Consider the following 22,955-nt stretch of genomic DNA (forward strand, 5'->3'; position numbering starts at 1 on the left):
TTGATGCACATTGTAAGCCATCTTATGGGGTTTCCATACTTTTTCCAGCAATGCGTTTATTTCTCTGTAATTGACTACTATTATATTTCCTAAAACATCTACACATTCTTTGTACTCTTCATCTGAAAGGACACTTCCTGACCCCGCTTTGCCAATGTCCTTGCTTCTTGCCTCACTGAGACTGGGACTGCTACATAAACTCTGTCCTCCTTCCCTTCCTCTCAAAGTGTCTCTCTCCCTTCACTCTTTCCTTGCCCCTTTCTGATTCCAGGGTTCTTCCTTCTGAAAAATAACCGTCTTGGTAATTCTATTCCATTGCTTTTTCCTATCTGCTCTTCATTCTTTCTCTTGATTCTTCAAGGACCTTTCATTGAGTCTAAAAGATGTTTACGTATTTTCCATTCTATCAAACAAAAATAAAACCGATGCTTGCTTCTTATCCCTTCCACTATCTTTTAACATAAAATTTCTTAAAAGTAATCTACTTTCTCCCACTTTCTTACCACTCATAATGCCTAAACCTTTTTGCAATCTGGGTCTGACCTATTAGTATGGTAAAACCTTATGATCAAATCCAGTAACTTAATCCTCCACGAATTTCGTTAACTACCTTAAAATCTAAAAAGATGTTCTTTCCCAAACCTGTTCTAATTCCAGTTTGACTTCAGGTTCCTTCTCCCCTCATGTCCAATCAGTTCTCACATCCAGTTATGTTTCCCTGCACGATTCATTCCTCTTGCACTTGTCTCATCTGTGCTCCTTAGGACCCAGGTAAAGTCCTTACTATCTTTGGATTCTTGCAATCATTTTCAAACTGGCCAACCATTTCCAAAATCTCTTTATTACCAACTGCTAGCTGGCTTAAGCTCAACAATAGAAAGAAGTTTCTAGTGATTTTAGTGCTATCTAAAATGGAATAGCTTGTCTGAAACGGCAATTCTAACAGAAGGTAAATAATATCAAAAAGAACAAGATTAGCAGCAAATACCTAAGTACCATTTATTGAGTACTCACTGCATGCCAGATATGATGTTAACATAGCCACATTTTTACAGTGTCATCTCATTTATTTCTGACAACCCTGGGAGATATTACTATTAGTACCTTTATTCTATGTATAAAACAACCAAGGCTTAAACCATAAAAATAACCTTTCCTAGGCCACTCAGCTAATAATAGAGCAGAATTTAACTTAGGTTAATCTGACCAGAATTTGCACTTTCAACATTCATGCTATGTTACCATCGCTGGAGATATTCACTGTGTACTCTGGATGAGAGATGTTGCAGACGAGGTTCATGGGCTGAATTGACTGGCCAGATGATTTTTACGCCTGGTGCTTGACATTCTATTTGCTTACTAATTTATATATTTGTTGAGACCTACTATTGTAAAACATGATACTAGGTTCTTTGTGAGCTGGAAGGTGAGTGGGACACTGTATATAACTTCAAAAACGAGCTTACAGTGTAGTGAGGGAGGTGGATGTATGATTATAACTAAAGAAGGCAAGATGAAAAGCAGACAGTGCTGAGGGTGGCTGGGTTGGCATATTGCAGCCTGAACTTGTAAATTGGACGGGCTGCATTTAAAATCCCATCCCAGTGGTGTGATTTAAAGCAGGACACCCTACCCAGGTCCAGGGAAAGCAGAGGAGGCCAGATTCAAACCTCAGGTGGGTTAGGGGGATCACTTCTCATGTAGAAGGATGACTCATATATTCCTTGAGATAGATTCTTGAAGAAATTCTATGATTTCTTTTACCTGGCAGTGAGGAGCTGGTGAAGATTCTTCAAGAGGTGAATAAAGTTGAGCAGTGATGAAGGAAACTAGATTTATCAGCAGTGGAAGAATCAGAGAGAAACTGGTGGGAGGAATCTCAATATGCTGTAGTTCAGACATGAGATAACAAAGGAATGATGCATGGAAGACACAAAATGAAGGGGCAAAAAAGGGAACAGATCAAAGTTATGTTTGTATGAAAGAACTGATGAGACTAGACTCCTTATGAGATATGGTTCCAAGGAAAGTGTAAATAAAAATCAAAACTGAATTTGCCAACTTGAGAAGAGGGAAGTTAAAGCGATGAAGAAGGAGTTCTTTCATTAGTGTAGAAAAATATGAATTTAGTTTGAGTTTAAGGTGCTGACCACCATTACCTGATCAATCTGATGAAAATATTCCACGGGCAACTGAAAATCGAGCTTTAGAACTTTGGAAATGGATCAAGGTCAGAGGCGCAGCACCGGAAGTCATTTACATCTTTGCCATTCTTACTGTTCTCTGTAGAACAGTAACATCAGCAATTCCTGGGACCTTTTAGAAATGCAGAATCTCGGGCTCTTCCTCAGGCCCATGGAATCAGAAGCTTCCTTTTAGCAGTTTCCCACATGATTTACATGTACATCAAAATTTGACAAGCACTGTTCTACGTCGAGGTGACAGTTAAAAGACAGGGCACAGATGAAGTAAGGAGATCTATAGATGAGAGACCCAAGGATAGAACTCTAGTCCATTGCTTGGGAGGCAGGATAACAAGTGAGTAAAAGAGAGGAAAAAAGAAGGTAAGAGGAAAATCTCAATAAAAATATAAAGGAAAGAAAGAGCTCTAGAATGGGAGTATGGCTAACAATTTCACAGAGAGGTTAAAAAAAGATAAGAACTGAGAAAACTCTATTGGGTTTAGCAATGAACTGATCACAGATAACCATAAAGAGAAGTTTCAGTTGAATGGTAGAAGGGATGGAAGCCTGTGAAAGGGACTAAAGACTGTGTGGGTGATATAGAAATCAGGAATGTGCCAGCAGATGACTGAAAATATTCTGGATTAAGAGAAGAGATTGCAAAGTAGCTTGGAAAGATATCATAGGATCAACAGAAGATTTTGTCTTCAGGTAGGGAAGTCTTGAGCATGTTTGCAAGTAAAAGGCAGGGCGCCAATGGCAGCAAAGGGACAAATGTCAAAGAGCAAAGGCATATAGACTGTGGAAGAGATGTGAGGATGAGCACTGTCTGCAGTCAGAAGTGCGTTCCTTAGAAAGAAAAGAAAGAGAAGTAAAGATAAATCTGGGATGTCACTGATGGTGGACAGTCTAAATTTCCTCAGTATTACAAAAGCCAGGATGGGTGGGGATAGGAAAAGAGCTAGGGAAAATAGTCAGGATGCGATTCCCAGGATCCAGGGTATGGTGAGTGCCTGGACTGGAATCGTTGGTGTGGAAATGGTGAAGTAGAAGATAAAGATAATAACTATGTGTGGTGTCAGATGGTTACTAGATTTATTGGGGTGATAGATCAGAGGGGGTTGGAGGACAGGATAAAAAAAGGTGACGGGATTAAGAAGTACAAATTGGTAGTTACAAAATAGTCATGAGGATGTAAAGTAAAGCATAGGGAATATAGTCCATAATATGGTAATAACTATGTATAGTGCCAGGTGGGTTAGGGGGATCACTTCTTAAATTATACAAATGTCTAACCACTATGCTGTATACCTGAAATTCATACAAAATAATATTGAATATTAACCGTAATTGAAAATTTTTAAATGAGGGGAAAAGGTAAAAGTGAATAAGAGGTTCAAATTTCCAGGTATAAAGTAAATAAGTCATGGAGATATAATGCACAGCATGGGGAATATAGTCAATAATATTGTGATAGCATGGTATGGTGTCAGATGGTTGCTGGACTTATGGTGATCACATCTTTAGGTATATAAATATTGAATCACTATGGTGTATCCCTGAAACTAACATAATGTTGTATGCTAGCTATAGTATTTAGTAAAAATCTTAAAAATTAAAAATAAAATAAAGAGATTGATATGGATACTTTTATCAAAGGCAAAACCAATATAACTTAGGGACTCATTAAGTTATTTATAGGACATGAAAAATAAAAAAATGATTAAAGTTGAAAATTAGGGTGAGTGGAAGAATTAAGATACTTCAGAAAGTAATACCGTCTTTCCCCGAAAATAAGACCGGGTCTTATATTAATTTTTTCTCCATTAAGGCTTATTTTCAGGGGATGTCTTATTTTTCATGTACAACAATCTACATTTATTCAATTACAGTCATGTCATCTTCTTCTGGAACATCGTCATAACATACTAAATGTGTCTACCTGGCTGAGATCTTAACTGGGGCTTATTTTCCGGGTAGGTCTTATTTTCAGGGAAACATGGTAAGAAAAGTGAGGTAATATTTCAAGAGGAAAAGTATGAGTTCAATGTTGTCATATTAAATTCCAAGACATAAAAGTGAAAATGCTAACATTTCACTGTTTATTCATTCAGTATATATTTATTGAAGGCCTACAACATTGCCAATGCTGTCCCAGGGAATGGCAAGATAATGGTGGTTAAGATATACAGGGTCCCTGTACTCACAGAACTTAATATATATGTGGCCAGACAAATGGGTAACAAGACATTGGGCTCAATCAAGTGAGATTCACAGACATTGAAAATATACACTTCTTATAAACTTGGGGCAAAAAAAAAGTCAACATCCTGCTCTAGACCAGCCAAAAAGGAGGGCCCTCATTCTACATTAAGAGTAAATAAGTGTTATAGAATAGTACACCTGAAACCTATATAATTTTATTAACCAATGTCACACCAATAAATTTAATAAAAAAGAGTAGATAAGTACAATATGAAAGTGTTAGAAACATGAAAATGATATCTAAATGAATCATTAAACTTTAATAAGTTGGTAAGAAATGAGAACTAAAACAATCTTAAATGATTTAACAACTTGGAAACAAGAGAAGGGAAAAAATAAGCTATTAATAGTGAAATAACTTTTGGTTAAAAACATGTTTTATTCTTCATTTGAGCCAATCTGGAAAGTTTTCTTTTGACCTTAGATAAATCAAGGATAAATGTGACATTCTTCCATTCAAAGTCCATTAATAATAAAAACTGCAAATAAAGCACATCTACTATCCAATGTGAACTCAGAAAAGGATCTAAAAACATAGGAGACCCATATGGATCCTATGCAAATAGGAATAGAAACATGTACCACAAAGGTTAAAGTGACATTTCATCAATATTTCCAAGCTTCAAAAAAACAAAATAAAACAAAAAAGGTTTTTTTCACAGGAAACTTACTCCACAGAGCTTTGATATAAGAAGCCCAAAGTCAAAGAATAAAGGAAAAGCTTTTCCAATAAATTATTTGCATTTGCATAGGATAAAAAAGGCTACACAACAAACCAATGTGGAATAATTTTTTTTAAATCAGACTTTACATAAGGTGTCAAATATTAGAGTTCAATGGATTAAAATGACACCAGTTGGTATTTCTGTAGCAGGCCAAGGGCATTCAGATTTCAATGGTTTTGTACGAAGATACTCCTGAAGGAAAACTTCAGCTATACTGATCTTCCAATTTTTGAGAAGTAATCATTCTCTGTAGCTATTATTGCTTACTATAACCTATTAGATTAGCCTAAATTCTAAAAAACAAAAATCTGCATGAGCATATGAGAGTAAATTTCTCCAAGTCTGCTTCTAATTACACTAATTTAGAGTTGTTCTTGTGGATTTATTTGGCTGCTTATATTGTGTACAGTATTTCCAGAGCTTTCAAATAGGGACTACTATTTTTTCTCAAACAACACAAAGACTTTCAAATGTCAGCTCTTTATTAACTATGCTAACTAGGGAGAAAGGGGGCATGGTTAAATGAAATCCACAAGTACTCCAAGTACTTCTTTGTAGTCATTACTGTTTAATTCTTCCCTTTTAGTCATGTCCTAACAGTTCCCTATTTCTGTCAAGGATACCTTGATTCTCTCATTCACTGAAGTGTGAAAGTTTGCAAGCATCTTGACATACTATTATTAAACTTTTTTAAAGACTTCATTCTAAGTGGAATTATTGATTTTAAATACTGTGATTTGACAGGCATGACTCCATCTATTTGTTGAGAAGAGCAGAGCCAGGGGGTAAGGATGAGGTACATTCATGGTCTGAGTAGCTTGGGCCTGTGAGTCAACTGCCTTGGTTAAAATCCTAGCTCCATTAGGTCAACTGCTCCTATACCTTCTCCACATTCATTTCTCTTTGTGCTGTCAAACCGTAACAACATCAATTAATTACAATCAGTCATTAGATAAATTCCATCATGGAAGGTCAGTCGGACCAAGTGAAACTGAGGGAAAGGCTTGGGCCAGGGCAGAAATTCATATCCAAATTATGCTTATTTGCACATTACTGAACCTCACAGATACATCAAGCGAGCTGAGTAACCATTAAAATTAACTGTGTTTTGCTACAAGTATACCAAATTTCCCTCCCTCCTTCTTTCCTTCCTCTCTCCCTCCCTTCCTTCCCTTCCCTTCCCTTCCCTTCCCTTCCCTTCCCTTCCCTTCCCTTCCCTTCCCTTGCCTTCCCTTCCCTTCCCTTCCCTTCCTTTCCTTTCCCTTCCCTATTATTTTTTGTCTTTCTTTTTTAATAAGAGACTAAACAAACTTTTTCAGCATTGGCACATTGGACCAATCCACTATAAACTGGAATTATCACAAGAAAGCATGTTCTTTCAAGAGTCTATTTTCCAAACAAAATAGCTATGGGTTTAGTGGTGGAGGAAATAACATATTTCAGATTCTTTGAAATATCTCAAAATTATTTTTCAAAAAATTTGCTTTGGCAATATCTTCTACATGGCTTTTTCCCCCCAAGAATTTCTTCCTACATAACTATGGAATGGACATGTGAAGGCAAATTTAATTTTTTTCATTCTTAGTTTAGATTTCATAATCTAAATTCATTTCCTAATCAAAGTCATATGAAAGTTACTTTTGAGGGCTTATAAACATTTTAGAAAGTCTCTCCTTTTAGTTCAAACAAATAAAAATAAACACTACGATAATATATATGGCCCAAAAGTACATGAAACAGTGTTTAATACCTTGGTACAAAAGAAATGCATATCAAAATGGTATGAGATATGACTACTGTAGAATAACTAAAATGAAAATGTTGACAACACAAAATGCTGGTAAGAATGTGGAGTAACCAGAACTCTCATACATTGCTTGTAGGAGTGTAAATGGAAAAGTTAGGCAAAAACTAAACAAAGTAAAAAAACATTAAATATATATCTTTCCTGTGAACTAGCAATTCTACTTCTAGATATTTATCTAAGAGAAATTAAAGGATATGTCTCTAAAGTGTTATACAAAAATGTTTATAAAAACTGTATTCGTAATAACCCAAATCAAGAAACAATTCAGGTATCCACCAGCAAGAGAATGGATATATAAATTCTGGAATATTCACATAATGGAACACTACTCAGGAATAAACAATAAATGAACTATTGATAGCTGCAATACCATGAGTGAATTTCAAAATATGCTTAATGAAAGAAGATAGAAACATAAAAAGAATATAGTGTATAATTCCATTTTTCTGGAATTCTAGAGTAGGCAAAACTAATCTCTGGTGATAGAAATCAAGTCAGTGGTTGCTTCTTGAGGAAGGTACTTTCTGGGATGATGAAAATGTTGTATTTCCTGATGTGATGTAAAATACATGATTATACACAATTTTTGTAACTGATCAAACTGTACACCTAAGATCCGTGCATTTTACTGGGTTTATTCTACTTCGATAACAAATTTCTTATTTAAAAAAAGGAAGGAAACTTCTAAACTTTAAAAATCACTTTGAGTGTACTCAAAATAAAAAATCTTTTTAAGTAAAATGCCTTGGCTGAAGCTTGAAATTTTTGAATGCCTATCAGATGCTAAATTTTGAATTGGGAAACTACTGTAGTATTTATGTTAAACAAATATTTATACCCTACTTATAATTATGGTTCAGCATCTAGCACACAGTGTCCTGCACACAATCAGTTCCAATTCATGTGTTGGATGGATGGATGGCAGTGATTAAAAAAGGTTTTACTTATTCTGTTCTGCCTAAGAAGATAGCTTCATTTCCAAGTCTGTGCCTTTTTTCTGCCTACATCTCTCCCTGTGTGTATCTCTCCAGTTTTCTAAGCCAATGATTCTCAAACTTCAGTGAGCGTCAGAATCACCTGGAGGGCTTCCTGAAAATACAGATTCCTGGGCCCCACTCTCAGAGTTTCTGATTTAGTAGGTCTGGAGGGGGACTTCAGATTTTTCATTTCTTTCTTTCTTTCTTTTTTTCACAAGTAGATGTAAGGTTTCAACAGGAAGTAAAAAAGGCATTCATTCTATATCTTTATCAACATGCTACAGAATTCAAATACACTCTTCCCTTGTGTTCATACCTAGTAAGAAATGATCTTCAAATATTAAGGATACTTAGATTCTACATAAAACTAAATATACAAAGAAATTAAATAAATCTAGCCTCATTTATGAATGTTTCCATAATTTGGTAGTTGATGAAATATCAGAAAATTATTTTTTAAAAAAACCAAACCTCAAGGTACGAGGGAATATTTCTATATTATGAAATACTGGCTGTAATGGTTTACACATCATGTGGAAAAAGTAGGAAGCGAATCTGCTTTTACTTTATGTCAATATAGTAGAGCATCTTTATCATTGTATTTGATGAATTATCTCAGAGATATTTCGTCGAGCAGTGAGGAGTAAGCTATTCTATTTCCCTGTTCAAATGATGAGGGATAGTGAAATTGGAAAGTTAAATGGTTTGCTCGCCATAAAGAAGGATGAAATCTTACCATTTGTAGCGATCTGGATGGACCTAGAGAACATTATGCTAAGTGAAATAAGTCAGATGGAGAAAGACAAATACCATATGATCTCACTTATATGTGGAATCTAAAGAAAGGAATAAATGAACAGGCTAATCAGAAACAGTCTCAGAGACATAAAGGGAAAAATAACTGAGGGTTGCTAATGGAAGGGGAGTGGGGATGAGGGAGAAGGTGAGGGGATTAGAAAGCACAATCCGTACCCACAAGACTGCCATGGGGATACGAAAGTCAGTTTGGGGAATATAATCAATAACGTTGTAAAGATTTTGTAGGGTATCTGATGGACATTTGTCTTATTAGGGAGACCACTTCAGGGACGGTGTAGATGCCTGACCACCTCAGTGTACACCTGAAGCTGAAGCTGAATAGTAATGAATGCCAACTGTAATTTAATATACATATAGTCATAGGATGTGGAGTACAGTATAGGGAATAGAGTCAATGGAATTGTAACAGATATATACGATGTCAGAGGGGGAGGAGGGTTATCACTTTGTGAGGGGTATAAATGTCTAACTATTACATTGTTTTGTACACCTGAAACTAATAAAAAGATTTAAGATTACTTTAAGAAATTTCCACTACGTACATATATTTCAGAATTTCCATTTCTGACAAGTTCCCAGGTGAGGCTGATATGAATGCTGCTTGGTTTAGGAACCACACTTTGAGAACTACTGCTGCTAGCCCTTCTTCAATTGTTAGATCAGAGATCCATCCTTTTCCAGTTCAAGATCAACCTTTCCAACTGTTCTTTTTGCTTTTAAAAATTGTTTTATTACTTTTATTAAACTGCTTATGCTTGTGAAAACTTCGCACTGTACAGAATACTGCACAGAAGAAATAAAAATCACCCAAAAAGGCCATCCCTAATCATTCTTAACACTTTGATGAGTTCCACAAATCTCCCATAAATGTGTACAACATGTATACACACAAACAGTTTTACATGAGGAAATCATGCCTCGTTGTAATTTTATACTACTCAATGGAAAATAAATGTCTTTCCATGTCAATAAAGTAGGCGTACATCATTAATTGTATTTGGTCACATACTATTTCATTGTATGTACATATATACATATGTGTATATACGTATATGTACATATATATACTATATCAACATTTCCAATTTTTAACAGTCTTTCCTGTCTTCAGCATCATCCTCTGAGTTTTTATTACACTTCTCAATGATACTCTCTACTTGTTATTTGGCTTATTCTCCCTTGTAGTTTATTCTTTATAAAGAAGAAAAATACTTGCATGTGTTTTCTATTCAGGTAGGTGGTAACTACCTTAAGATTAGGGCCCCCGACTTAGGTTTTTTTCTTTCCCCTCACACCTGGAATAGGCTGGACAGCTAAGAGGTGACTTGTAAATGCTGATGTTCCTGATATTTATACATTCTTCTAAAGCATGTACAAGCACTAATTTTCAGATGAAAAATAAAGTCTTCCACTTTGGTGAATTACCTGTTATTGGGACAGTGACTTGGTAATGTCCAGTCATGGTGTGGGTTAATGAGGAATCCCCAGGACAAGAAAACTGAGCTCGGTGTCAGAGTGCCAACCACCAGCTGAAGAGGTTTGCGAGAGCGTGTTTTACCTGTGGAGGTAACATACTGGTTAATTCTGGTAACATTTAATATATTTTTATGATCGGGGTAAAATGCATAAAGACGACTTGGCAAGATGATGAATATAAAACTATTAAGTTCGTTTTCTTTTCATATAACACACAAATATTACTAATTCTTTGACAATGACTTTAAGCATGAAACAAATGAAATATCCATTTTTTATAATTGTATGTGTATATATGTAGTGTGTAGTTATGTATATGTGCATTATGTGTAATGTATGCATATAAACTATATCCAGTTATACCTAGTTTTTAATTTCTTATGGGTCAGGGATGAATATGGAGGTCTCAGCTATTACCAGTGAAATAAACACACACATTTCCACATACGTATTCACATGTACATATATGTGTATGCATATGCACACACTCTTCACTTCATTTCTTTTGCAGACAAAATAAAAGCACATTTATTTTCTTTCCTGGGAATGTGAATTGGTGTGAAATGACATCTGAGAAAAAAAAGCTTACCATATAGATTGTAGATTATATTCTTTTTTTTAGAACTTATTTGGAATTGTAAAATCTCCATCATATCATTACAATAAGAGTATTTTCTATAGTGAGTATCTAAATGGAAATTATGCACATATTTTTAATAATGCTGGAAGAATAGGAATAACATAGGAAGCACAGTTGTTCTGATGGGACTAATTGGATTTGGGCAATGCCTAGAGTGATGCCGATGAGCCACTGTATGTTTTTTTCAAGTATACAGGGGGTGGATATTTTCATTTATAAAAATATCTGAAACTGCAGGAATGGAGGCAGTGAAAAAGACTAGGAAAGATCCTCAGCTCTGGAAAGCAACATTGGTTCATAAAAAATACATGAAAAAAACACCTACTAAAACTACATACAGCTAACGTAAAACGTGTATGCTTTGTATTCCCATTGGATTACCTCTTTCATTTCAATATGTTCTGTTTGTTATAGGAAGAACCTGTATTATCTTAATCTAATGCAATGGGAACCAGTAGGTAGGAAGGTACCTACTAATGAACCAAAATGCCCTTGAAAATTGTGCCATACTGTTGCTTCTACTAGATTTCAGTTCTGTAAATTGTTATTCCAGTGAAAAATCTGAGTCCAGAATATACATAACCTAATGGTGACAAATTGCCTCACTGTAACATAGTTGATTTTTTAAAAGATATTTGAAATAATTTTCAAGGATAATGTTGGAGGATAGTTATTGTTTACTTGTTGTTAACAATACATGTTGTAAACATGCATTTATACTTATCTGTATACTTTTCCAGATACACCTATAATAGTACCTTGTATGGTTGTGATTCAAAGGGTCCAAGTCTGGCCCCCAAGGAAGGCAAATTAGAATGAGATGAGGGTAGGGAGCACATGTAGTTTGAAAAAGCCCTGAGGTGATTTTAGTATGCTTTTTTTCCGCCATTGCATTGATTTTCATTAATGTAATACAACTATCTCATTTTATAGATGAAAAATAAGGCCCAGAGAAGTTTCAAGGGTGTCCTAGGTGACACCAAAAGTAAGGTCAGGACTCAAGTCTAGGTTTCCTGAATTAGAATCTGATTTTCTTTTTACTACATTATTGATTTAGCTCACAATATATGAAGTCAATGCCACTCAGAGACCAAAGATACGTTTTTCTTTTTCCAATGGAACCTTGGGCTTACATAACCATCACACAATTATTTCACTAAGTTTGGATCTCAATATTAAAATGGTTATATAATTAAAATTTATATGGTAGATGCACATACAAAATGAATGGAAGCTAATCCATTAGTCATTACATTGCTCTCAAGTGTAGATTACAAAAACAAAAATTATATCCGCTGCCTGAAAGGAAAGGTGGGGTAGTATATCCTGAGCAAGATGAAACAATTTCCTGAGCTGGTCATCACAAAGTGAAAAATAATTCCTAAGGCCAGTGTCACAGAACTCTCAAAATGAATGAAGTAAAATGTTACTAAAGTGTAATCACTCCCTTGACTTTCCTTATATATTTTTCAATATTTGTATCATGATCATATTTTCATTAAGAACAGTTCAATTAATATAAAGCCAGAATCCCATTTAACCAGACTCATGCTTCTTGACTTTATTGTTATATATTTTGAAATAGACTCTTGAAATATTGAGAGTGCCTTTATTTTAAAGTGTATGGATAGTTGCCTGGGCAACCATCATTAACAAGTTGCAAGGAGTGATGGAAATTTCCCTTGTGCTTTGGGATGATATAAAAGGTCAGGAAAAGGAATTTAAATTTTTCAAATTGCTTGACCATTTACTGCTTCTCTTAAAAGAAGTGGAAAACAATAGAAGGTTGGGAAGGGAGGGGATTATGGCAACTGATTTATGGTAAGCAGGTTTGGCTGATACAGCTAGAAGACGGAACACAAGGCTGCCAAAGGCCCATTTGCGAGGTATACTTAAAGATCCCTGTGCTCTCCCCACTCATTTCATTCCTTTAGAAAGATATAACAAAAAAACAAAAAGATCCTTTTTTGTGTGGCATCCAGTGTACTATAAAAGATAAGTATGATTAGGAAATAATTATTTTGAAAACAGTTCACACAAAAAAATGAAAAAGAAAAGCAAAACAAGATCAACTCCATCGACGGAGTTAAGAAGGTATGATATCATGTGATAAAAGCATATTCACAATTTCGGTTGGTCTGTCCTTATAGCAATGGCCTGCTTATTTGACCTGAGAAGAAATTTTAGTAGTGAAACTGAGACAATTTCAAGAGGGATTTTAATCTTCCTTTAATCATGTAGCAGTGTTTCTATTCATTTATTCACATGGTATCTACATTCCTGTTTCAAGACTTCCTAGGCCTGGGAAGCTGGGGGTTGTGTTGCTCTTACTAAAGGAGTCTTTCCTCTATGTTTGACTAAATAGAAGAGATTTAGAAGGGAGAGATCAAGAGTAAATAAAACTAGGTTCCAATCCATTTAGCACACATATAAGCGAGTTATGCTTTTGAAATGTAAACAGTCTCCTTCAGCAAAGGTTAGACATCAAACTTTGTCCTTAAAATCTGAAAGGCACAAGAGCAGGCACGAATTCATATACTGCAGAATAAAGACAGATTAACAGGAACAACTCTCAGTGAGCATTTGCTAGACACCAGGCCCTGTCCTATGTTTCGTATATCCATGAACTCATTGAATCCTCACAACCTCCCTATTATGCAGAGGAAAGGAGGCAGAGAGAGTTTCAATCATTTGCCTAAAGCCTTGCAGATTGTTTTTGGTGGTGCTAGGATAGGATCCCAGGCAGTCTCTACCACCAGGCTATGCTTCTAATCTGTTGACCCGCTTCTAATCAGCTGTGCAAATTATATACATACATTCAAATCCACATTGCTAAAGCCTCCTCATGGCACTGGGTCTGCATGGATAGGAGAGAGATTTTTAAAAGCCATGGTTTAAAATTAATAAAAGAAAAAACAGAATGAATGAGAAATACCTGAGCATGACTTCTTTTGACTTGGAGGAGGAGCAGGTCGCACAACAATCAGATATTTAGGCTCCGCATCTGGAAACAATAACAATATTATTTATCAGTAAAATTCTTTGAGAACGAGCAGTACTCGCGACAGCACACCCATGTCCTGACTCAGTGTTCCCTGGCTTTAGTCATCGTAACCACAGTGAATGAGAGGACCCAGGAATTTAGAAAGTTAATACTTCTTGAGACCAGTTCAGTTCAATTTTTAAAATGAAAATTAAACCCAGATTTTTAAAACCAAATGGACAGGAATAGGGGAGAGGTCTTAAAAGAATCTTGCTAGACATAAATTCATGCCACATTTTCATCAATCCTTTTCTATGCAAAGAATTTTTTTAAAAATCAGATCACATCTATTCTGTTTTCCTCACAGAGGTCAGTCCAATACTAAAATCAGAGAAGACAAATCCCACTTGCATAAGACACATGGGTCATGTCACCCTATTGTATGATCTGAAATTGCTCACTTTGCGGAAACATGAATATTTATAATGCCCTATTTTTTTTATCCTGTTTTCATAACTTCTCAGCCTGTTATATCTAACCAGTCATTTTCGTGAACAAGCTTTAAACAAAGTCAGTTTTTGGTGGCTACCATGTTTCCCCAAAAATAAGACCTAGCCAGACCATCAGCTCTAATGTGTCTTTTGGAGCAAAAATTAATATAAGACCCGGTATCATATCATATATCATATCATATCATATCATGTCATATCATATCAGACCCGGTATTATATTATATTACATTACATTACATTATATTATTATTATATTATATTATACCCAGTCTTACATTATGTTAAAATGAGACCGGGTCTTATATTAATTTTTGCTCCAAAAAATGCATTACAGCTGATGATCTGGCTAGGTCTTATTTTCAGAGAAACACGGTATGATTTTCACCTAAAATATGCCAATGGAAAATAAATTAACAGAGAATCTCTTTTAAAAATATTTGGGTTTTGAATAAAATGATGTTTAAAAATCAGCATGTGCTAACTCAATGAGCTAATAATTTATCAAATAATCTTTTTTTGTTTCCAAGATGAATGCTTGGTTTAAATGCATATAAATAAGCCAAATATACTTTGGGCACACTAAATAGCATTTTATAAGCAGGTCTACTAGATTAACTAATTGATGGGTATTATCTACAATATTTCTTCAGTAACTGGATCCAGAAACTCATTCTACTCCAAGTTTCAGTTGGATGCTGTAGTCAACACGAGTTCACCTCTACTTGCTCAGGCAGATCTCACATCTTTGTTTTGTTTTCATCCTGGTTCAAATATCTCCCCTCCATGAGCTTGGAACAGAGGCTATCTCTGCCCAAGGCTTTACAGAGCTGACCTCATTCTCAGCCAGAGGCAACCTGGCAATTCAACCGCCTTTAATGACTCCAGCCTTTGTCTTTTTCTGGACACCCCACACAGCCCTATTACTGCCTCAGCAATTGCACTACATGGAGTAAACCAGGTAACCTCTTGAACAGATCTTGGAGCTTTACCTGCTTATCTTATGGTTGCCTCATGACCACAACACAGATAAAGGAGCATTCATTGTGTTTCAGAGTCTCATGTGTTTGAGCATATCTTGCTTAATGAAGCTTAGATAAGGAATGCATGACCTAAGTCAAGTTTCCTAGTAGGAATACAATAACCATTTCCTCATTTTATGTGGGATACAGAGTGATATAGGTATTAAGAAACTGCCTTGTATTGAGTATGTGCAAGATACTCGTTAAGCGCTTTCTATTCATAACTTAATTACTCCTCATGGCAATCTTACCTGACACATATCATTATCACCCTGATTTGTAAATGAGGTAACTGAGGCAGAGTCAGCATCATGGGCATGCAACATATACAGTTAGTTGCACAGGGTCTCATGTTCCAAAGGGTCCCAAGCTTGGTTTAATAACCTGCTGTCATCATCTTGAAGTTCATAATACTTTTGTCTTTGAATTTTTATTTTGCAAGGGAAGCTCAGTGGGACAATGGAGCAAGCGTGTGAGCAGAGGAGATGGGAACAATATGCAAAACGGCAGTTCCTTCCATTCACATATAGCATTCCAGGTGCCCCATTAGCCTAGCATTCCAAAGCACCTCGATGTCTGGGAGCTCAGCAACTCAAATGTAGAACGAGGTAAACATATTACATCTATGACTGAGTAATGGGGTGTGGAGGGGTACCCTGAGAGCTGTGAGGCCACACTTTCCATTCCAACCAGAACGTGGGTCAATGTAGAAAGAAAGCAATGGCATTTTAAGAAACATATGGCCAAGGATTCCTATCATATCCTTTCCTAGTCATGTTACTTCTTGTATTCACCAATTACTTATGCTGAAAATGGTGATACAAAAAGAAAGTTAGAGCAACCTCTAGTTCCTTTTCTTCTCAGTTCTTCCTCACTCAAAAGCAAGTTGAAGGCAGCGTATTGGTAGAATGTGCATGTATCAAGAAGTGAAGTAAAAAGTTTAGTTGTGTGCATTTCCGCTATTCTGGTAAGAATGAAATACATATGCATGTATGAACTAAAAAACAGAAACTGATTTTAGTGATTCTGCTTAGAAGTTAAAGGCTCTTACATACGAATTTAAAGCTAGCACTGCACAATATAAAGATAAATGGTAAAATTCATGTTAATAATTTGAAATTTTAATTTTTTTTACCTAATGACATTAAATAGCAAATATAATGACACCAAGACAAGCTGAGAGATAAACAGTGAAAGAAAGGAAAAAATTTTACATTAGGACTTTTGACAGCATTTTTTTCCTGCTTTTTGGACCAGGAGACTTCAATTTTTATTTTGTACTTGGCCCTGCAAATTATGTAGATATCTTAGTCTAGTTCTCAAAGTCCCTTTTTTACTAAATCTCTGTAATTCACTTCTAGAAAAGAAAATTAAATCCCTGTTTTTCTTAAATTATTCTTACTGTGGCAAAATCTCTTAGAGCTAGCCTTTTATTTTCTCCCTTTGATACACATTAATTCAACTATGCCTCAGTGGTGTTTAAGAAAAGACCTGAAATACTAGAAAAATAACACACATGATCCAAGACATATGGTTATATAAGTTAAAAGGAACTTTTGTCATGATCACAGTCATTCTGCAGTAAGCAAAGGCTGTTACACCAATTACAAACTGGAACAGATGTCGGCATTTACATGCATGCGCTGGCTCTCACTGCTCCTTAAAAACTGTCAGCATTCATGTATTTCAGCAGACTTTGCACTTAACTGGGAACACAGACATGGAAAAATAAAACAACCGAAAAATAAGCTTTCTCTTTCTGTTCACACTACAAAATTCTTTCTGGATTTGTAGCACACTGGAAATACATACAAGCGTAGCCTGCTCAGAAATTCTGGCAACACAAGCCACAATCCACTGCTTCTTCATTTAAAGGATGTGTATAATGAAAATGTTAATTGAAGAGAATTCGTGTAGAATGCAGTTACCTTTACAAACTTTTCATTCCTAGTAGGTAAGCCTATACAATGTTTCAGACTAATTAAACCTATAATAATTTGCTTAATATTTTAAATGCCCTACAGTGGAGGATAGGGACAGCTACTGTTCAAGGAAATTGACTATTGAAATCCTTTAAGGTACTAGATGTTTTGGTAACACAAATAATCCTCCCATAATTGCTCTCTTTGACAAATCCCAATTCTCTCATTTTTATTAGAAGACATCTGCATTGCAAGCCACACTACTTTGGAATTCTGTCCTAGTGAGGTTTATTTCTGCCATGCACGCAAGTTTCCACAAAATAAGCCAAGATGATCCTAAAGAAAATCAGGTAAGGGACCTGAAAAAAATTCTTTATTTACCCCTGCCATTTTTTTCACAATTCAGTTTCATGTCAAACTAAATTTCTGGGCATAAGACGGTAGACTCTAGAGCCTGGAATTAAGTTCTGCTCAGCTAGTTACTAGTACAAAGTGAAACACTTAACATCTGTGCACCTCAGTTTTCTCATCTGCCAAATGGGAAAAATAATAGTACCTAGCCATATGGAGTTCTTAGTGATTAGCAACCTACACAGCACTGCCTAACACACAGAAAGTGCTATTGTTAAGTTAGCAACAATGATGGTGATGATGATGATGGTGATTTCCTTTTTAAATGCATTTTAAAATTTTAATTTATTTTATTTTTCAATTATGGCTGACTTTCAATATTATGTTATATTAGTTTCAGGTGTCTAGCATAGTAGTTAGACTTTTATATAATTTATGCAGTGATCCCCCTAATAAGCCTATTACCCACCTGGCACCATACATAGTTATTACAATATTATTGACTATATACCATATTCTGCACTTTACATCCGCATGACTACTTTGTAACAACCAATTTGTACTTCTTAATCCCTTCATCCTTTTCACCCAGCCCCCCAATCTGCCAACCATGAGTTTGTTCTCTGTATCTACGTGTGTGTTTCTGTTTTGTGTGTTCGTTTATTTTGTTCTTTAGATTCCATATATAAATGAAATGATAAGGTATTTGCCTTTTTCTGTCTGACTTATTTCAGTTAGCATTATAACATCTAGGTCCATCTATGTTGTTGCAAACGGTAACAGTTCATTCTTTTTTACAGCTGAGTAATATTCCATTGTGTGTGTGTATATATATATGTACGTGTATATATATATACACGTACATATATATACACATATATACATATATATGTGTATATATATGTGTGTGTGTGTGTGTGTGTATATATATATATATAATATATATAATACATATATATATATATATATATATATATATATATATATATATATATATATACCACTTCTTTATCCAATTATTCATTGGTGAGCACTTAGGTTGCCTCCATACCCTAGCTATTATAAATAATGCTGATTCCAGGTGCACTTGACAAAAATGTATTTTCTGCTGCTTTGGGGTGAAATATTCTAAAAATATCAATTAAATCCATCTGGTCTAATTTGTCATTAAGGCTGCTGTTTCCTTATTGATTTTCTGTCTGGAGAATATATCCATTGATGACAATGAGGTGTTAGAGCGCCCTACTATGACTGTAGTACTGTCAATCTCTCCATTTATGATCATCAATATTTTCTTTATATATTTAGGTGCTCCTATGTTGGGCACATAAATGTTTACAAGGATTATATCCTATGTTAGATTGATCCCTTTACCATTATGAAATGTCCTTCTTTGTCTCTTAGTATAGCCTTTGTTTTAAAGGTGATTTTGTCTAAGTATTGCCACTCCAGCTTTTGTTTTTGTTTTTTCCATTTGCCTGAAATATAATTTTCCATTCCTTTCCTTTCAGTCTGCATGTGTCTTTTGATCTGAAGTGGGTCTCTTGTAGACAGCATATGTATGGATTTTGTTTTCTTATCCATTTAGCTATCCTACGTCTTTTGATTGGTGCATTTAATCTATTTACATTTAAAGTGACTATTGATAGGTATGTAGTTATTGCCATTTTATTATACATATTTATGTACACCCCCCCACACATACACTTCTTCTTGTTTAAGAAGTCCCTTTAATTTTTCTTGTAATACTGGTTTGGTGGTGATGAACTCCTTTAGGTTTTTTTTTCTGGGAAGCTCTTTATCTCTCCTTCAATTTTAAATGATGGCCTTACTGGGTAGAGTAGTCTTGGTTGTAGGCACTTGTTTTTATCACTGAATATTTCATGCCTTTCCGCCCTGCAAAGTTACTGTTGAAAAATCAACTGAATCTTATGGGAGCTCCCTTATAAGTAACTAGTTGTTTTTCTCTTGCTGCTTTTAGGATTCTCTCTTTGTCTTTAACCTTTGCCGTTTGAATTATAACATTTCTTGGTGTGGGCCTGTTTGGGTTCATCTTGTTTGTGACTTTCTGTGCATCTTGGATTTGTATGTCTATTTCCTTCACCAGGTTAGGGAAATCTTCAGTCATTATTTCTTCAAACAGGTTCTCAGGTCCTTCTCTTTTCCCTCTGATATCCCTACGATGCAAATGTTGTTACACTACATGTTATCACAGAGCTCCCTTAAATTATTCTCTTTTTTATTCTTTTTTCTTTTTTGCTGTTCCGATTGGGTGTTTTCTGCTACCTTGTCTTCCAAATCACTGATTTAGTCCTCTGCTTTATCTAATCTGTTGTTGATTCCTTCTACTGCAGTCTTCATTTCAATTATTATATTCTTCATTTCTGATTGGTTCTTTTTTTGTGATTTCTATGTCCAAATTTATGCTTACTATCTCTTTGTTGAAGTTCTCCCTAAGTCCCTTGAGCATCCTTATAACCAGTGTTGTTTTTTTTTTCCATGTTTTCCGGTATTTGCTTTTTTAAAAAATTTATTTATTTATTTATTTATTTATTAGTTTCAGGTGTACAAGACAAGGTAATACTTAGACGTTCATCATTTATATCCCTCACACTGTGAACCCCCCGCCCCCCATCCACTATCCCTCCGACCTCACACTGAGCCATCACATTATATATATAAAATTATAGTTGGCATTCATTAATGTTTAGCTTCTGGTGTACAATGCCATGATCAGGTATCCACAGTATCCCTGAGGTGGTCTCCCAAATAGGACGCATGTCCATCGGATACCCAACAAAATCTTTACAACATTATTGAATACCTTCCCTAAATTAATTTTCAAAAAACCCTGAGGCCATCTTGTGGTTACCAGCTGCTTCCAAATCCCTTCACCTTTCCCCTTATCCCCAACCCCCCCACACACACACACCCATCTAACAACTCTCGGTTTTTTCTTTGTGTCCCCAAAACTGTTTCTGATTAGTTCATTCATATATTCTTTTCTTTAGATTCCACATATAAGTGAGATCATATGGTACTTGTCTTTCTCTTTCTGACGTATTTCGCGTAACAAAATGTATAACCAGTGTTTTGAACTCTGCGTCTGGTAGATTGTTTGCCTCCATTTCATTTAGTTGTTTTTCTGATGTACTCTCCTGTTCTTTGTCATGTTTCTTTGTTACTTCATTTTGGCTGCCTCTGCTTGGTTCTATGTGTTAGGTAGATCTGCTATGTCTCCCAGAATTGGCAGGGTGGCTGGATGTACTAGGTGTCTCGTGGGGACCAGTGGTGCAGTCTACCTGATCACCTGAGCTGGGTGCTCCAGGAACATCCCTTGTGTGGGTTGTGTGTGCCTTCCTATTGTAGTTGAGCCTTGATTGTGGTTGGCACATCAGACAGTGGGACTGAACATCAGGCTGACTGGCTGTGAGGACTGGCAATGACCATAGAGTATAAATTGCTCTGTGGGGGATCACCTCACAGAGCAGGATTTGCCTCAGCAGGCTCTTATGCCTATTGAGACCCCTTTTTGGGTGTGCCACTTGTGGGGCTAAGTTGATGGTGCTCTGTTGTGGTTCCTCTTGAATAAAGTCTTCCTTACCATCTTTAACAAGTGCCACTAAATAATTGCTTTAACAATACTCACTCATAAATATCAGTGCAAAAATTCTAGAAAATATTTTGACAAGCAGAATTTGGAATCATGTAATGTAATAATACATTATGGCCAACTGTAGTTTATTCCAAAAATGTGACATAAGGAGAAAAAAAATAAGACTATTTCCATAGGTGCTGAAAAGGCATTTGACGAAATTCAATACCAATTCTTAATCAATAAACAAGAATTCAATGGAATACTTCCTTAATATGATAAAATATATCTTAAAACAGCTGAACCACCTTTAGTAAATGTGCAGGACCCAAGATTTACATTTCTGTTGAGTAACTTTCCCTGGCTTTATCAGAAAATTCAACCCTCATTTTTGTTTTCCTTTTATTACTATATATTTTTTTAAATGTTACACTGTGATTCTATTTTGTAAACTGTTCCAGCTTTTCTATCAAGCAGTTAGGACATGGATTAGGAAAACAAACCAAGAATGATGTAACCATCTATATTATGTGTCATTTTACATCAATGATGTGGAAATAACTAAAACGAAACAGTGTGTTGAAGCATGACTGGAACATTTTCACATGAGGCCAGAATTATGAGTTAGAACAAACTTGCTCACAAAGGCCCCAGATTTAAGTTTCTATGCTCATTTCCCTCTGAGTTACCTCCTCACTTTACCAAATATGCTTCTCCTCTTCATTTTTATTTTCATTAGTTCTCCAAGAGGATCATAAAAAAAAAAAAAAAACATTTGCAACTTAGTGTGAATGGATTCATGTTAACACAGTACCCCTACTCATTACCTGTTCTATTTTAATTACACAGAAAGGGACCCATCCTCTACTAAATACACACAAGACATCAAGCAACAAATGGGGAGGAGCTTTTGTCCTAATGCTCTTCCTAATTCCTTTCCTCTGTCTCTAAAATCCTAAGGTGTAGAGAACTACCTTCTCCATAAGCTAAAGACAGCTAGTTCACAAATATCTTTGTAGAGATTAGACCTGTGGAGAGTATGCAGGCTTTCTTCTGGCAGGAGGGGCTAGGTACCAGTTTGCTCACACTACTGTGCTTTAACTGCCTGGATTCCTCTGGACCCAATGAGGGAAGGTAGACATCATCTCAGACACTCTTCAAGGCCCAGGGAGAAATTTCAAGATCAAAATAAATTTCCAGGTGACTTTAAGCCTATTAAAGACAGCCCAAATTACTCTTTTGTGAGTAATTCAGTTTATTTTTTAATGTTTAAAAAACAAAACACAAGTGGGATTATCCCTGCTGTGGTTTGGAAATTTAAAAAGAAATTAAGGCTTAATCCTCAGTTCTTCCCCAGAAATGGGGAGACCACTCCCTCTAGGTCCCCAGTGGAAGAGGATGGAATCTCCTCTTGTTCTCCAGAGGTAGCTGGAGCCTTAAAAATGTGTCTGAGATGGAGAGTGGGCACCTTGAGCTGCCACCCTAGAAACCCAGCAAGGAGAACACTGGGTACTGAGCCAGAGGTTTGTTCATAGAAGCGGTGTTCTCTGAGCAGTTGTGCCAGCCTGCGCTGGGATTTGGGCCAGCAGGGACCAGATACAATGGTAGAGGACCAGCATACAACCAGATTCAGTGCAGGGGAGGAGGCCATGTATAGAATGAAGCAGGGGCTCTTCCACTG

The 22,955-nt window shown here is 35.8% G+C and overlaps 1 protein-coding gene across 1 annotated transcript in view; it reads right to left on the bottom strand.

Moving 5' to 3' along the window:
• ABI3BP (ABI family member 3 binding protein) overlaps positions 1–22,955 on the bottom strand; it is a 244,157-nt gene that overhangs the window by 150,323 nt on the left and 70,879 nt on the right. Inside the window, exons 3-4 of the mRNA XM_081073688.1 lie at positions 13,828–13,896; positions 10,202–10,334 (exon numbers count right to left, since the gene is read on the bottom strand). Of these exons, the coding sequence (XP_080929814.1) occupies positions 10,202–10,334; positions 13,828–13,896 (202 nt within the window). The remainder of the gene's footprint in view (positions 1–10,201; positions 10,335–13,827; positions 13,897–22,955) is intronic.

The sequence above is a fragment of the Rhinolophus hipposideros genome (assembly GCF_964194185.1).
Source record: "Rhinolophus hipposideros genome assembly, chromosome: 2".
In the NCBI taxonomy this organism is placed as follows: domain Eukaryota; kingdom Metazoa; phylum Chordata; class Mammalia; order Chiroptera; family Rhinolophidae; genus Rhinolophus; species Rhinolophus hipposideros.